The following is an 18,293-nucleotide window of genomic DNA, read 5'->3' as shown; positions in this document are numbered from 1 at the left end:
ACACAAAACTCCCGTGGTATTTGAAAAGCATTTATCAAGAACAAGCAGTCAGTTGCGCTTTGCAGAGTCACATAACTTGTAGGTTAATAGGCAATTATAGAAAACTGCCTTGCATAAGAATATAGTACAACAACCTACCACTTTTTTTAATCATCCACAATTAAGCTAATGAGGCATCAGCTTGATGAGAAAGGGAAAAATCTCAGACTTTCTTTTCCCTACCTGCAGTCACTAGATGCATTAACCAGCTCTATCTTCCTTCGACGCTCGTTGATGAACCACACCCGACCCTCAGCATCCTTAGCCAGACTAGGCCACATCCGGGCATAGCTGATAGCAATCTGGGTCAGCTCTGGAGGGCTGGTATCAATCACGACGCCATCGGAGCACACGGCCTCTGAAGGTTCCATAGCTCGGTTGTAAGCAATGACAGTTACGTAGTAGAGGCCAGGAGAGGGCGCTGCCCAACTTGCACGTGTGGAAGTGGTCCTTATCATCTAAAGAAATTAAGGTATTGTAATAAATTAAATACACTTTTGGTCAAAAATTTGGATGCTAGCTGTTTCCGATTTTTTTGCTTTTGCTATGAGGGGGAAGTTATTTCTACTATTTGTGACAAGGTTCGAGAATGTTAATCGTTAGGGGAAAATCAGAAATTCGCATACTGCTTATATCAAGGAAAAAGGCGTCAGCACAAACTCACATTATCTCTGACCCTTCCAATCGATGCTTCGTCAATCCAGCAGGAGTTGTCAAACAGATACTGGTAGAACTTGACCCCACTCTCCTTGTCAAAGAACCCCTCCCAGTGAGCTGAGAGGTCATTGCCTTCCTGAAAGTCTACCTCATTGGATCCACGTATCCCATCATGCACCACGCCGGCTTGAGGGGCTGATGTGTCGATTGTTACCTGTGGGTCATACATATTGGTTAAGAATAAAGTTGATTACACAGACCAAGTTAAAACTTACTCTGAAAAGCTGTATACTATTGCAAAATAGGCCCACATACCTTGATAGTCTGCGTAGTCATCAGTCTTGCATGGTTGGTAACCGTCAGCGTGATGAAGTAGTCATGGTCGTGCACAATAGTGACATCTCTTGGATGGAAACCATAGTCTGCGGCATAACAGTTACCGATTGGGACACACATGCAGCTTACAGGATCACAAGGCTCGTCGTCCTGTGCCAAGGAACATTACAAATACAGCTTGCTTATTTTTATAAAATAAAAATGCTATAAGTAATATCTGGAACAGTAATCAATGAAAGCGTATTGGCCTGAGGACATGGCTTATAACGATAGCGTTTATACTTTAGATGGCATGCCTTTCTATCAGCACGTTCTAAAAAATACATTTGAACGTCGCTGTGTTTTGTTATGGAAGATAACTCTCAAATACTAGATGTTTCGAAAAATCTATTAAGAAGGTAACATATTAATTTTTGCAAAGAAAATTAATGAGTTCTACTGTGAAGACAGCAACCTCAATTGAATTGTTCATCATGTTAAACAGTTGAGAGTCACCTCAAGAGCCTGGATATACCACCGCGATGATTATGGATGCATGGATTTTGTCTCAATAAATGTGAAGGATTGAACTAATCCTCTGGAGGAGCTTATTTTATTTTTTTTTTTTCTTTTTGACAGTTGGACAGTTGCGAGTTATGCAGGACGACACTCGTGAGAATCTCCTCTGCTCACGATTTCAATCGATATGTATGGAACTTCACTTAAAAGATGCTTTGCATTTCCTGTATGTATGCTTGTTTTACATTTGAACTGTAATGGGCCTTATTCACGCGTTGGCCATTTTTGGCGAGTTCCCTGAAAGCATTTCATTAATTGTTAATTGCTAAATGGGATGGCGCCAGATTATTTATGCAGGCACAGTGCAGCCTTACCTTACTGTCATTTTATTTTAAATATGGCTTTAAACATTGGGGAATGTTTAATTACAACCTTTAAATAATTCATTGAAGCAGACTGGAATTTATTAGAAATTAACTTGCTTTTATTTCTCCAAAATGTATCATCTTACCTAACTTTCAATTCAATATGGCCGACTCGTGACTAAGGCCCATAATCCTTTAAGATCGTCATTAATTCAGATATTTCTTATTTTAGAACTTTGGGAGGGCGTAAGAAATAGCAAGTCTAATAATATGATTACCGTATTGATTGTCCTCGCTGGGATTGTTTGATGGTCAAGTTCAACCTCAGTTCCAGTGTGATTGTCAAAGAGACGCGTTTCGATGGTTCTTACGCCGCTGTGAATATCATAGGTCCTAAATGCAACACTGGATATAATAGAAGAAATACAAAATATGCAATATCAGGAAAGAAAGCTCTTATGCTTTAACTGGTCACTGTTGTATCAATATTTTAATTAAATGCCAAAAACTGTTTCACTAATGTACCTATATTCTCCCCTTTCTGAAGTATTTGATTGGCCCGTATTTTAGTCTCTGACAACTTTGATTTAGGCCTACTTTTAAGTCCGGTATTTAATTAATTTCCATAATGCCGTACAAAGCTGTTTTGGTCATATCCTTACTGCTAAAATAAGGTGACTGGGCGGATTACAACAAAATTCCAGCATGTTTTTGTAAAAATAGGGTCAACTTTCCAGTGAAAATAATCAACCTATAATGGGCAAACAAGTAATTGAATTGTAAGCCATGACCTCAATGTTATACAACGTTTCAAATTCTTTTCCCCAGATGCTACTAAGTCATTGCCAATTACAATATTAATCTGCACCCTTTAGGCCTAAGCCAAAGTTGTTGGACCTACATTATGATGTGCTGTACGATAATGCATTCTTATCTATCCCTAAAAAAGCAAGCAGGTGGCAACAAAATGGAGATTATTGCAAGAGGTTTTGGCCATTCTGTGAGCCAGAGCTTTGAGCTGACTGAAAAAAAATGTATCATTTTGTAATTGTATTAAATCCCTGCAGAGTTATAATGAGCTGATTGGTGAACTGAAAGAATGATGGTTAGGCGGCCCATAGGCTTAGTAAAATAACAATAAAAAAAATCCCCCCCCCCGAAAAAAAACGCACTTTTCGATAGTCCTGTGCAAATGTCAACCCAAATGTCCCTGTGGTTAAATAGATATAGGGATTCTAATAAATGTACCTTTAATGTGTATAACATCTGGTGACACCATCCTGACGTACATGAATTTTCATCTATTACACGTCACTGTCACTTTTGTACATACAAAATGTCAAACTAATTATACTTGTAGTTAAATAGTAGATAAAAGGCTTTATAAAGTGCACTTTTAATGTAATGTGGTCATTATGACGTCATTATGACATCAGATTCGTTTTCATCTATAACACATCCCTGTTCATTTATAAATTTGCATATTAAGTATCAACCCCAATGACCGTGTGATTTAATAAATAAGGGGCTTCATATAATGCAACTTTAATGTGATTTTCGTCTGTATCACACATATAATGTAAATACTTCATTTTATCACTGAAAGATAAAATACATTATTCTCCACGAACACACGGCTGGCTGAGTTTCAAACTCTCTGTTAATCAGCGGATGGTTGCTATGGTATGGAATTAGTAAACATTTTGATTCCCCAAATTGCAGCTGGCCATCCATTGCTGGCATCAAGCCAAAAGTGCTGTTGATAGTGTGATGTGCCATTTATTAACTTTAAATAAATAAGTTACATGTGCCAAACGTGCATTGTATGATCAAATAGTCATGCTAAGTCACTCACATATGAGCAGTGGATTCTGATTGGCTTGTATTGTGTAAGGGGCGGGTTCTAAGTCACTCTGTGGGAATACTGGATTCTGATTGGTTAATGGGTTTTGTGCACTTGCTAATGCCATACACTGTTTGTACATGTAGATATTATGACTGACATATGATCAGGACTGTATAAAAGGAAGAGCAGGATCTAATAAACCTCACTTCTTCTTTTCCTTCGACTTATGATGGAGTGAGACCAATGAGAAGTCAAATCAGTATCCTGTGTCCAATTAATTGTTATACCAGCCGGGTCATCCACTGAATCCACCCAATCCACCAGCAATCCACCCAATCCACTGGTGATCCACCCAATCCACCAGTAATCCACCCCATCCACCAGTAATCCACCCAATCCACCAGTATTCCACCCAATCCACAAGTAATCCACCAAATCCACAAGGTAATCCACCCAATCCACCAGTATTGCACCCAACCCCCAACCCCTAATAAAGTTCCACTGGTGCACTGTTCCAAGTCTGCTTTACGCTACCAAGGTCTGGAAGTTGGACCGTCGCCCAGTGTTGTGGCATACAACCGCAGGAGCTAAAACGCCATAGGGGCCTGGCTGAGGACGAAGGGCAACGCTCGTTACATTGGTGGCAGCGGTGGGATCCACTGAGGGCGACGTATAGGCAGAAAATCCAGGGGAAAAGCAGTAGCTGAATAGGTGCGATCAAGTGGAGCTGGTACAGAAACCAATGGACAGCAAAGACGGGATGTTTCCAGGGAGTATGGGATACTCTGAGGGACCAACGGGAAGGGTGGTCAGCCGGGCAAGCATCAGACTGCAGCCGGTAGTTACACCATCGCCTCCTGTGTTAACGCCAGTATGTACAACTAGCACCACAAGGCCTCCACTGACAAGATCAACGGAAGGGACAGATGTCGGAGTGGAGGGGGTGGAGATAAAGCCTGGGGCAGCTGATAAAGAGACTGGAGGTGTCCGACAGAGAGTGATGGCCGCTCAGGAACTTTTCCTGAGGAAGGAGAAAGTTGGGGAGGTGGCGTCATCAACTGTTGGCACATCTGAGTCTTCGCACAGGCCCAGGTACGTGTCCACACCAGTAACATGGGGACCAAGACCCACTCACCGAGGTCCGACAGAGTGGTACCAGGCAGTGACCACGCCTGATAGTGTGAGTTGGCCTAAATATCCAGAAACACTGCATGGGGGACCACTGGGGTCGCTGGATGGGCTGGCAGGATTTGGAGGGACTCCGCCTCAGGCCACTAGCAGACAATACGTTTTCCAGCAAACTCCAAGCATCTTCACCACTCCACTCTCAATGGGGGAAGTGAGATGTAATCTACAGGAGAAGCTGGGGGAAATGCCAGGACGGCATCTGTGTACTGGGGAAGTGAGGGTGCCAGAAGTAGTGATGAGTACAGGACAGCAGCAACAGAAATTGGTGGGACGAGGGGTTGAAGGGCTGCAATCAGAACAGCCAGATGTGAAACTCCCGGCTGACCCGGAAGGGAAAAGTCCACCCAAGGTTGCAGAGGTGGAAGGTGCCGGGAGAATTCACAGGAAACCATGTATCGTCCCTGACCGGTTTGCTGGAGTGGTTCCGTGGAGAGATTACAAGGCCCACTTCGAGTCCTGCGCAGTTATCAATGGTTGGAAGGCGGAGGAAAAAGCCTACTTTTTAGCAGCCAGTTTGAAAAATCATGCCCAGCAAGTCCTTGGGGACAGGGCATCAGGGGAGGTGTTGAGTTACGTGGAGCTAACAGCAAGACTAGAGAGACGATATGGGCCAGGGGAGCAGGCCGAGACGTTCTTAGCTGAGCTGCGGAGCAGAGTAAGGAAAGCAAATGAAAGTTTGCAGGAGCCTGGGCAGGGGATACGCAGACTCACAGAGCTGGCGTACCCAGAACTCCCAAGGAATAGCAGGGAAAGGCTGGCACGGGGGCATTTCGTGGATGCAATACCGGATGCTGAGATACGTGCAGGGATTTTCCGGGCTCATCCTGCTACGCTGGATGAGGCATTAAGGGCAGCACTGGAGACGGAGTCTTTTCTGAATGCAGAGAGGCAACGGCAGCGGAACCAAGGTATCCGACCAGATAGGAACACCAGAACCACGAGGCAAGTGGAATCTGTTTCAAGGGACGAGTTTGAGAGGCAGACAAGGGCCATGTCCGAACAAATGAGGTTGTTGCATGACATGATGTCGGGGTTGACTCAGGCGATGCAACAAGATACTCCTCGGCGGGTGAGCCGGGAAGGGGAGTGGATGCGTCAAAGCCAAGGGTGTTTCAAGTGTGGAAAGATGGGACACTTCAAGAGGGACTGTCCTGAACTTAAGGTCCACCAGGCGTCGGGAAACGAATCCGGGCCAACCCAGCGGGTCATGGGAAGGTCGGAAACAACAAGAGACCCAAGCCAAGTGCCAGTCGTGAAGACGAAGACAAGTCAGTAAAGGAGGACACAGGGCCTGCCAGAGACCCAGTACAACTCGTACCACGTGGGATGGGGGCAGCACTACATGGAGTGTTTGTACAGGGAGAAATAGGAGGACATTCAATTCCGTTCCTGATCGATACTGGTTCGTCCGAAACATTAATTGAGGTGTCAGAGTATAACCTAATGGGTAGAGAGACTCGACCGAAGTTGAGGCAAGTCAGAGAAGTTATCCGCCAAGCTGATGGGAAACCACTGGCGATTAGGGGAAGTGCCAACATGGTGATAAAGATAGGGGGTACAGTTCAGAAGTTGAAGTCCTCGTCGCTTCGATCAGAAACAAAGGTATACTTGGCATGAATGTTCTGCTGACAGCCGGCTGTACACTGGATCTGAAGCAGCTCCACTTAAAGATGGGGGAGTTCACCACGCCCTGCTGCGGCAAGGATCAGCCAGCTTCTTTCTGTTGTCGCATCCGAGCGGAAAGGGCGACCAGAATTCCACCGGGGCACGAAGCAATCATCATGGGAGTGCTAGAAAGGCAGGAGAAACTGAATGGCTTGGGGCTGATCGAGCCCACTGACAGAAACAACTTAGCTGAGCGAGGACTGATGGTAGCAAGAGTGCTGGTGGACGCCACGGCAGAGAGATACCCCATACAAATATTTAATCCGGGCACAGAAGTAGCAGAGGTCGACGAAAGAAGCATAGTGGGCATACTGACATCCACGGATGCAGAGTCCATACAAGCAAGTGATGGTTCCACAGTGATGATGATGGAAAGGGGAAAAGAAACAGAAGACGAAATTAGTAAAACTGGTAAGGAACTTCCAGAGCACCTTACGAGCCTGTATCAGGAAAGCGTAAGTCATCTACCAGACAGTGTCGACGGGGAAAAGGTGAAAAATCTCCTGATAGATTATCAAGATGTATTTTCAAGGGGTATGGATGACCTAGGCAAGACCGACGTGGTGCAGCATGAAATCAGGGTGGAGGAGACACGCCCCATTCGACAACACCCAAGAAGATTCCCCATCTGGCAGCGTGCAGAGGTGGATGAACAGGTGCGAGACATGCTTCAGAAAGGAATCATAGAACCATCAAGTAGCCCGTGGGCATCACCAGTGGTATTGGTGAAAAAGAAGGACGGTTCTACCCGGTTTTGTGTGGACTACAGGTCCCTTAATTCTCACACTCTGAAGGATGCCTACCCAATACCCCGGGTGGACGACAGCTTGGATTCGCTGGATGGATCTAAGTGGTTCTCAACCCTCGACTTGGCTAGTGGATACTGGCAGGTAGCGCTGGACGATGATGCAAAAGCTAAGTCAGCTTTCGTCACAAGAGGTGGACTCTACCAGTGGAGGGTAATGCCCTTTGGCTTATGTAATGCTCCAGCTACATTCGAGAGGCTGATGGAGAGAATTTTTTGCGGGGCTACAGTGGGAAACCCTACTGCTCTACCTGGACGACATAGTAGTCTTCGCTAAGACAGTGGATGGGGAGGTAGCAAGACTTCAGGAGGTCTTCCTAAGGCTCAGACGAGCTAACCTTAAGTTAAAGCCCAAGAAATGTCATCTCTTCCAGCAGTCAGTGAGCTACCTGGGTCATGTGATATCCAATGAAGGAGTGTCCACAGATCCGGAAAAAGTCCGAGTGGTGGAGGAGTGGCCAACGCCTCAGTCTACAAAGGATGTGAGGAGCTTCATTGGACTGTCATCTTACTACAGGCGCTACATAAAGGGATTTGCACACCTGGCCAAACCCTTGCACCGACTTATGGAGAAGAACCAGATCTTCCAGTGGACAGATGAATGTGAGCAGGCATTCCAAGCCTTAAAGACGTCATTGACAACAGCCCCCATCCTTGTCTACCCCAAGGCGGAAGGAGAGTTTGTGTTGGACACGGATGCGAGCAACACCGGAATTGGAGCTGTCCTGTCGCAGAGACAAGATGGGGTGGAAAAAGTCATTGCGTATGCCAGTCGCACGATGTCGAAACCTGAGAAGAATTATTGTGTTACGAGGCGGGAGCTGCTGGCTGTGGTGTCATACGTAAAGCATTTCAAGCATTATCTGTATGGTCGGCGATTTGTGGTCAGGACAGATCATGGAGCGTTGCGCTGGTTACTCAACTTCCGAAACCCGGAGGGCCAACTTGCAAGGTGGATGGAGATCTTAAGCGAGTATGACTTTGCAGTTCAACATCGTGCCGGTCGGATCCACCAGAACGCCGATGCGCTTTCTCGAAAGCCATGCAGACAGTGCGGCAGAGACACTGCAGGTGCAGAGGACCAGCTTAATCCACCGCAAGATGAGGCCAAAGTGGAGACAGCCGAAGAAGCAGCCAAAGCAGAGACCTCAGCGGAGGAACAACCCAAAGATAAAGCTACATCCACGGTTGAGGCAGACCGTGGTGCTAGAACTCTCAGCGCTCTAACACCGAAGTGGACCATACAGGAGCTGAGGGAGCAGCAATTGGCAGACTCCACTATAGGACCAATCATGAGAGTGAAGGAGGAAAGGGATACGAGACCAGCATGGGAATCGATATCCACAGAGTCTGCTTCCACAAAGACATACTGGGCACTTTGGCAGCAGCTTAAGATACGACAGGGAGTCCTATGTCGACGATATGAGTCTGATGACGGGAGGCACGGCAGATGGCAGGTGGTTTTGCCAGGAAGCTTGCAGGATGAAGTTCTGGAGGAACTCCACGACAGCAAGACAGCACGTCACCAGGGGGTGCACAAGACGCTGCACAAAATCCGGCGGAAGTACTATTGGACAGGGATGTCAGCTGACGTGCGGACCAAGATCCGGCAATGCACAGTCTGCGCTCGAAGAAAGTCACCGGGGAAGAAGCCACGAGCTCCACTTCAGCAGTACGTGGTTGGGGCGCCAATGGAGAGGATTGCTTTGGATATCATGGGCCCTCTTCCAAGAAGTGACCGGGGTATGGCCTATGTACTCGTAGTTGGCGATCCATTTACAAAGTGGATTGAGGCGTATGCACTTCCGGACCAGAAAGCAACTACGGTAGCAGAAACACTGGTGGAGCAGTTTATCTGCAGATATGGTTGCCCGAAGGAAATTCACAGTGATCAAGGCACCAATTTCCAGTCGGCGGTGTTTAGGGAAGTTTGTAGACTGCTGGGAATCGACCAGACACGTACCTGCCCATGGAACCCCAAGTCAGATGGGTTCATCGAGCGATTCAACCGGAGTTTGATCAACCTTGTTGCTCCGTTTGTGGAGCCGGGTCAGAAGGACTGGGATGTTAACTTGGCTTACTCTATGATGGCCTACCGAAGTGCAGCACAAGCAAGCACGGAAGAGTCACCGTGTTTCATGCTGATGGGACGGGAGATACCTCTACCCCTGGATGCCCTTACGGAGCTGCCAGACAATTGTGAAGACCAGTTGTCAACGGATTACGCCAGAAACCTGCGAGAAAAGATGAGCAAGGCACACAAGAAGGCTCGAAGTAGCATGAAGGCGAATCTTCGGCGACAGAAGCGCAACTATGATCGCCATGTGGCAGGCAACAAAATAAGAGCGGGTATGTTCGTGTGGTTACACAACACTGCACGAAAAAAAGGGCTGTCACCTAAGCTTCAGTTCAAGTGGCTGGGACCGTATCTGGTAGTGGACCAGCTGTCTGAGGTGACTTTTCGAGTACAAGAAACACCAAGATCCAAGATGAAGGTTGTGCACTATGACAAACTGAAGGTTTACACCGGCCCCGAAAGGAGAACATGGCGAGTGGGATCAAGAAACAGCAGCCCTGTGGAACTGGAGGATGTGCAGGATCAATCGTTGCCAAATACTGCGGTGGACTCGAGTTCAGCAGATAATCCACTGAATGAGTCTAATGTGGAAGCCGGTGAATTCCGGGATGACGAAACTCACCTTGCATCAAGTGCCGACGAATTTCCGACAGCGGATCCGGAGGCAGAACCACCGGGCACAGCAGAAGAGAACATGGGTAAAAACTTCACAGTGGCCTCGGAAGAGAAGGAACAAGATTCTACAAGCCCCCAGCCGCGAAAACATCGATATCCCCGGCGGCAGAGAAGACGTCCCACTAGACTACAGGATTACGAAGTTTAATCCTCGAAAGATAAAAATTGAAGAAATCTCCGAAATAATTAAACAAGGGCGCCACCACGCGGCAATGCGAGAAAGGGCAGAAAACTTTTAATTGGTATCCGGTAGGCAAAGAGCTACACAACGGTGACTTTTGCGGGCACCGCTTCGCTGCATAGTGATAACGTACGTACGTACGTACGCACGCGCGTACACTGTCGTCATTCCTTAGTTGAACTCGCCACAATATCGCATCGCACGTACATACTTCAGTCTGATTTGATCCACCGCAACCGAAGTGATCCACCGGGCCGCCGTGTCTGATCCACCGCAACCAACGTGATCCACCGCAACCAACGTGATCCACCGGGGGACGTGCGTGATCCACCGCATAACTTTATTAAGGGGGTTTTTGTGGAGCCCTAGTGGACTGTATCCAAGATTCACCATGCGAGGTGGTCATGGTGGTGGTGGTCATCATGGTCGTGATCGCCGTGATAATGAAAAACCACGAGCAGATGACGGCAACAAAAAGCAGGAAAAGCGGGAGCGACGGCAGGGGAGCGGGTCCCTCAAGAAGCAAAGGAAGGAGCAGGGTAGCACTAGCGGTGCAACTACAAGTAGTAGGCCTACTACTTCCAGCCATCCCCAGCCCGATCATCATGGGAGGGAGCAGCAACCTCATCGTCCCCTGGGTAAAACTTCAACACCAAGCAGCCATAAACATGCCGAGCAGCACCAACACCAGTCTTCATCAAGGTCCACAGCCAAGAGGTACGTGTGTCCATTCCCCGAGTGCTGCAGGAAGTTTTCTCTAAAGACCAACCTTGCCAGGCATACTAAGGAGACCCATCCCCAGAAGGCGTCCAAACTCACATGCGAAACCTGCTCAGAGGAGTTTACCCGAAAAGCCAGCCTCCATCGGCATGCCGAAAGACGCAGCCACTGCCAACCGGGAATGCAATTACCAGCCCCGACTGGCCCCCTGGCATCCACCGCAGCGGCTCCTCCAACTGTGGAACTCGCCGACACCCCTATGCCACCCGAGCCACAAGTGGAACTTCTTCCACCTGGTACACCCCCCACACCCCCATTAACTTCAACCGGTCACCCCAAGACAGGAGGAAAGTCTATTAAACTCCTTAGACAGTTGCAGGCAGAAATGGCCCCAGTCAGTTCATCCACCGAGAGCGAGGAGGTGGGAGATCGACTAGAAGTAACAACAACAATCCGAGTCTACAAGGGAACCATCCTGCACCACCAGGAACAAGCGGTACAAGAATTTAACTTGTAAACTTCAAATTTAAGGGAGATAGATGAATCATCAGTTATTTTTATAATTTCCTAAAATTAAAGACAAATCAACAGTTATAATTTCCTAAAATTATAGATAAGTCATCAGTATTTTTATAATTTCCTGCAAACCAGTTTCAACAAAAATGTCAAGATTAGGATTAAGAGAGAGAGAGAAAAAAATAACTTGCCCTTAAGTGTTATTGCAAAGAAAAATGTTGATGTTCATGTTGTTATAATTTATATAAAGTTAAAGTTAAAGAGTTGTGTAATAGTTTCGTATTTAAAGTTTATTGCTTCAAACCGAGAAAATTAGGAAGGATATGATTAAGAGTGGAAATCATCATCTGGTAAATGTTAAGCTAAATTATGTAATTCTTGTCAGAGACATGTGTGATGAAAACTAGTTAGAATTACACGGATGTATAGTTTAAAATGTTTTATGCTAGAGTTACTGCCACGTTTTGTAATTATAATTTAGAACTGCATGTAAGATTTTTCAGCTGAGAAGTTATGAGACCTACTGCATAAAAGATATGGCTGTGAAATATCTTTGTTTGTATGAGTTTAGAATGGGGTGGAAATGATAATTAGTTATTTAATCATTTAATACTTCAGGGTGGACTATTTCAGGGACTGAAAACTCTGGGGGGAGGTCATGTGATGTGCCATTTATTAACTTTAAATAAATAAGTTACATGTGCCAAACGTGCATTGTATGATCAAATAGTCATGCTAAGTCACTCACATATGAGCAGTGGATTCTGATTGGCTTGTATTGTGTAAGGGGCGGGTTCTAAGTCACTCTGTGGGAATACTGGATTCTGATTGGTTAATGGGTTTTGTGCACTTGCTAATGCCATACACTGTTTGTACATGTAGATATTATGACTGACATATGATCAGGACTGTATAAAAGGAAGAGCAGGATCTAATAAACCTCACTTCTTCTTTTCCTTCGACTTATGATGGAGTGAGACCAATGAGAAGTCAAATCAGTATCCTGTGTCCAATTAATTGTTATACCAGCCGGGTCATCCACTGAATCCACCCAATCCACCAGCAATCCACCCAATCCACTGGTGATCCACCCAATCCACCAGTAATCCACCCCATCCACCAGTAATCCACCCAATCCACCAGTATTCCACCCAATCCACAAGTAATCCACCAAATCCACAAGGTAATCCACCCAATCCACCAGTATTGCACCCAACCCCCAACCCCTAATAAAGTTCCACTGGTGCACTGTTCCAAGTCTGCTTTACGCTACCAAGGTCTGGAAGTTGGACCGTCGCCCAGTGTTGTGGCATACAACCGCAGGAGCTAAAACGCCATAGGGGCCTGGCTGAGGACGAAGGGCAACGCTCGTTACAATAGGCAGAAGTTGATGTAACTTCCTAGGGAGATATAAATATTGATACAAATGTGATAAGTCCACGCGCGCGCACAGACGCACTACGTGCACGCCGTGGATGAAAGGCCAGTTCGGCGTAGCTTTTTGAGACCGCAACAACAAAAATAAATTTCTCCTGGAATAAGCGTTTGTTCGCTTACATTCCATGGATTTTTCGTTCACATTTGAACTTCGGTTAGTGAACTTATGATTTGCAAATGTTATGCAGCTGACTTCAGTGATCTTTTGGGGTTTTGGAGACGGCATTTACGTATATCCTACGAGTACGACCATACAGCTTTTACAAGATGCCCAAGCGATCCGCTCGCTTGTCGACATTTCATGCGATTTGTCACAGCCGTCCAAGGTTTCCAGAACATGAATTCTCAGGGTTATAGGCCTAGGCCTACTCGTACTTTTTGGAATGCTGAATCACCACTGGATTATGTCAGCCGTCCATGATTGAAGCTTGTGTAGTCCTACTTGAATTATGGCCCGTCATAAGTTTACGGACACCGAAGTCCAGGTGCTAAATCAACGGTCATGACGGTGCGTTCCAGCCGAGTCCGGGCGGCGCATCCCCGCCCAGCTTTAAATCCGCCCCGGTGCTGGTGGCTGGTGTTCTCGGCAATCTTGACCGCGGCAACGTGTCGGCTTGCAGTACAGTGTGAACGCTGGATCTTTGTTCTTCACGACCCTCTCTCGAGATTTCCCGCTTCGTGCACTGGCTTGGACATCATGCTCAAATATGCCATGCATGATGGAATTCAAGGTGAGAATTTTCCAATCACACAGCATTTCTTTGGGCCCGTAATTGTTTGTTGTACTGTGCAATATCGTGTGAAGTTTTTGTTCACCGTTTCTATGATTTTAGTTTTAACGCTAGGCCTCAATTATACGCAGCCAGCGGTAGGGCCCTAAGCGAAAGTGCGGAGATCGATCGACATTTGATTGAATCCTACAATTTCCTTTCATACCTCCATGGTTTGACCTAATTTGGATAGTTGAATTAATGATTTTGATATTTAAACTGAACAAATTGTCCAGTATGTCTGATGATTTTTACGGCACATTGAATGTAATATCACCATGATCACTCAGACGGGGCATCGGTGTTGACGTCGGCATAGGGTTAGGCCGATTTGATATAAATTCGATCATTCGGGGACCGTTAAGCGCGATAGTTAAAATGCCTATCCACTGCAAGCTGAAGGCGAATCATGGCGATTAGGCATCACTTGATCACCGAGGCCTTAACTTTGGTAGCCTACTGAGTCAACTTTATACCTGGGTAGCTTAAGTGTTTGCCATATTTAATAAGCTTAGGCCTACATCCTGGTTTCCTGAAGCTATGACTATGAGCATGAGCTATTTTAAATGTTCAGTTGACTTGTTCATTCACTTTTGCAATTACTTCCCTCAACGGAGATACCTGGTCCCTACTTCATTTTATTTGGAAAAAAAAAAATAATAATTATTGAATTTTATCAATAGTTTTGTTTTTGCAGCCAGCCATTTATGTTTAATAATATAATTAATAGGCCTTTGTTGGCCCTATATTACGACATGTTGAGGCATGCAGTGGGGCTTGTTTTGTTTTCCTAACATATAGGATTAAAACTCTCGAAAGAATTAGCAGGGGCTAGGCTCTAGCGCCTATTCAGTTATTTCATTTGTTTCATTTGTATTTGTCTCAAATCGTGGCCAGAGTGCAAACGTAACCGTAAAACATAGTAAGAAGTAAATGAATAGCCTAATATAGTAATAAATAAATAAACTAACAAACACGCAAATATTAAAAAACAAAATCCAATAAGATACTAGAGCTAAAACAGCCCTGGGCAATTAATTAATTTTTCAGACCATTTCTAGTCTGACAAATGTTATTGTTCTGCAGCTAATTTGAGCCGATCTTTCGGCATTGGTTCCTAATACAATAAATAGGGGCCCGGGACCTATAATAACACCGCGGTGCAACCTGAGCAGTTTTTAGCCAGTGCATGTAATGCCAATTACATAGTTATAAACATAATCATGATGATATTAATGGTAGGGCCTACACAATTAAATGTAAAGAAAGCACTTTAATGCAAATTTAAAACAAAAAAGAAGAAGAAGAAGAAGAGGAGTGACAGTGTCCCCACTGGCATGATTAATCTTGACAGTTCCTAAGATAAGATAGTACTTCCACATAAATTTGCGATTTTGGCCAAACATGACATGATCGCTGTTTGTCAGAGCAGCTGCTTTCGGAGCAGGTTGGCAGATCTGAGATCACTGGATGGGCACTTTCTTAACCTATTTTGAAAAGGCATGTTAATTGTTAACCCAAGGAACCTGGCCAAAGAGTCCAAAAACGCAGTAGGCTCCGCTTGACAATGTGTAATTAACCCAACCTATGATGATTGCAGCAAAATGCTAGATTCTTTTTCACACAATTAAGGGGGACCTATTCATTCGAGGTATAGTTTCTCTCCTGTTTAGCTTGACATCCTTTTCTGTCACGTGGGCAAACTTGTGAAGCCATAGGAATTTATACTAACATTTAAAATTATAATGAAATACTATACTAAAAACTTTAATAATTAAATAGTAATAATTTATACTAATGCTATAACAGTGAGACTTTACCATAGACTTGTGCACAAACCTAAACTATCACCTAATCCAAGTTTACCTCTTATCTTTTCTTCACGAAATTTGGTGATTTTCTCGAGCTAGATAATTTGCAACACAAACATTCCTTGTCCTTAGGGTCGTTCTAACAATAGGGTGACTCCAATTTTTCACCCCCATATGGCATGTTGCCAAAATCCAGATGTGACTTGCCAAATAAATAAATAAAAAAAGAAAAAAAAGAACCTGTCGCCCATTGGTGGGATGCTTTAGATTATATAATAATAATGATAATAATGATAACAAACACCCTGACAAAACAAATAAAACAAACACCCCAACACCCCAACAAACAAACAACCTAACGAACACATAAACAAAAAATAAATGAATACATTTAAAAGATAGATATGTTTGCAAAGGATAGCTGCTGCTTTGAGTATTTTCTGTTGCAGGATGCCAGGGGATAGCACACGCTACAAATTGGTTTGGGACCGGGACTCATACCATCGAATGCTCTTCAGATTTGCAACATAGAGGTCTTCCAAGGTTGGACATCTTGTCAAGTTCGGTTGGTACTGATCGTCCAGCAATTTGGCCAGTTTGGCGTCCAGATTATAAACTGTTGCCTAAAGGCGAATATCAGGAAAATAACTATCAACAGAAAAAGCGGCACACTTTCTTGACCATGACCTATTAAATTCTATGGACATCGATTTCAATTAAGTTGACGCGATTTAAAAGCATGATGGCATTGAGGAGGATAATACAACATAAAGTGTACGCTAAGTTATATGATCCGTAGACACATACATTTAACCACACGTTGCGCGTTTACGTGCTTGACCCAGATCTTTAGCAGCCCAATTGTACTATTCATATGTAGGCCTACCTGTAAGAGTAATAATATTTCCCATTCTCATTTTAACGTTGATGCACCGTACTTGAGCCTCCTGCTGGTTATGATTTTTCAACAAAAAAAAAAATTGGGCTTCAACAACAAGGAACAGATCAAGCTGGTTAAAAACATTTCTTGACATGAAATGAATATTGCTAAGTAAATTACAACTTGGAATTTTCTAAATTGCATTCATGCTTTTGATGTCATTGTATTGGGTTGTAGGTTGTACATAGTCCTGGCTATTTTGTACTGTATTTTATTTTACATTGAACACCGAATACTCATCTTCAGGTAACAGTTTAAATGACTAACTATAGCTACACATTGACTGTTTACATTTAATAACGGCTTCTTCAACAAACTCATTGTTTTAAGGGGATTTAAGTAATAATTGTACTTTTGGAAGATAACATAAACAATTAAAAAAAAAAAAAAAAAAAGAGAAATCTTTATGCCTGCAGATAATTTTGCTCCAAAAACTACAAAGAAAACTTGGTCGCCTATTTGGGGGCCGGGAATGGAATTTTTTCGATCTTTTCCACCAGGATGGGTTTCGTACTGGTTTTTCACCTTTTTCAGGAGCAATAACAGCTAATTTGTTTAGTTCACGTTAGTGATACTCACAATAGGAGGTTGATATGTTGGGATATTTCCCCTTACTGATTTAGATTAGATCTACCCACGGGAAAATAGTACATTTCGTGCCACTTTGTAGGCCAGCTTAGAAGGTAGCCACTAACATTTCCCCCTTTGTATCAATTGAATCTATATCGATCAGGATTGGTTTGAGAAATATATAAAAGTATTTAATCAACATTTGTAATTAGTTTTACCTCTTTTGACAACGTTATCCAATGATCAAGTTGTGGCGTATGATTATAATACCTAACTTTGTAATGTGTATTATTATTATGCGTGTTTAATTTTCAAAAATTTCAAAGAAGCAGCTTGTGTGGTTTAGGAAGAGTGCCAAAGATTTGTGGCAAGCATGCCGATGAGGTTACAGCATTAATGATGTTTGCAACATTAACTCTTTAAAAAAAAAGAAAGAAATGGTAGCAGTTCGCACTCTATCCTCAGTTGGTAATAGTTATACACAACTCCAGTATTACCCTGGCGCTAGTATTTGTTTTGTTCAGTCTTTCTCTTTTGGGGTTCTACTCTTCGGGGTAAGGGTGTGAGGGTACTGCCTGTCGTCCCATGGGGCGCGCGTTGCGCGTTTGGCGAAGTTGGCTGGGAGCGACGGGCAGTGCCTCAATTCAAACTAAATAAACAAGTTGGGTGAATAGTTCTTAAGTAAAACCTTTGAATTTGGACGTTAAACATTTAACAAGTTGTGTTTAATCTTTGTAAAAAAGTACGCCAAGCACCCATTTGTACTGATGGGGCATGCCAACCGTATCTACGAGCGGTGGACCAAATCGGTGTGCTTTAACTACAAATAACTTCTTGAGTAATATAAGCATATAAATACTAAAGTCACGTGACAAATACTTAAGTCATGTGACAAAACACTTTGGCTAGCATCCACTTGTTCTGGTGGGGCTACTGAATGGTTGGCAAGCGTGCCAAGTTTTCGGGCCCAGTGATGCCAAGCATGGCAAGTATTTGGGGCAAGCGTGCCCCGTTTTTAGCTTGTTTTAAATGTTTCTAAGGCAAATATCTTTTAGCAAATAGGTAATTATTGGTATGTTATAGCTTGTTAACGTATTTACGGACATTTAATACAGTTAAAAATCTATGCCAGAAAAGTCAAATCAACTCTCACTGTGTGGTTTTGTGTGTTGTCTGAGAAAAATAAGTATAATACCG

The 18,293-nt window shown here is 44.2% G+C and overlaps 1 protein-coding gene across 1 annotated transcript in view; it reads right to left on the bottom strand.

The window, feature by feature from the left end:
• LOC119724015 overlaps positions 1–18,293 on the bottom strand; it is a 66,014-nt gene that overhangs the window by 30,483 nt on the left and 17,238 nt on the right. The window contains exons 13-16 of the mRNA XM_038194936.1: positions 2,174–2,300; positions 1,012–1,182; positions 704–910; positions 223–497 (exon numbers count right to left, since the gene is read on the bottom strand). Coding sequence (XP_038050864.1) covers positions 223–497; positions 704–910; positions 1,012–1,182; positions 2,174–2,300 — 780 coding nt within the window. The remainder of the gene's footprint in view (positions 1–222; positions 498–703; positions 911–1,011; positions 1,183–2,173; positions 2,301–18,293) is intronic.

This window comes from Patiria miniata, unplaced genomic scaffold (genome assembly GCF_015706575.1).
Source record: "Patiria miniata isolate m_02_andy unplaced genomic scaffold, ASM1570657v1 HiC_scaffold_17, whole genome shotgun sequence".
Classification (NCBI taxonomy): Eukaryota; Metazoa; Echinodermata; class Asteroidea; order Valvatida; family Asterinidae; genus Patiria; species Patiria miniata.
Note: the sequence above shows the minus strand (reverse complement) of the source record. Positions and strands in the feature narration are given on the sequence as shown.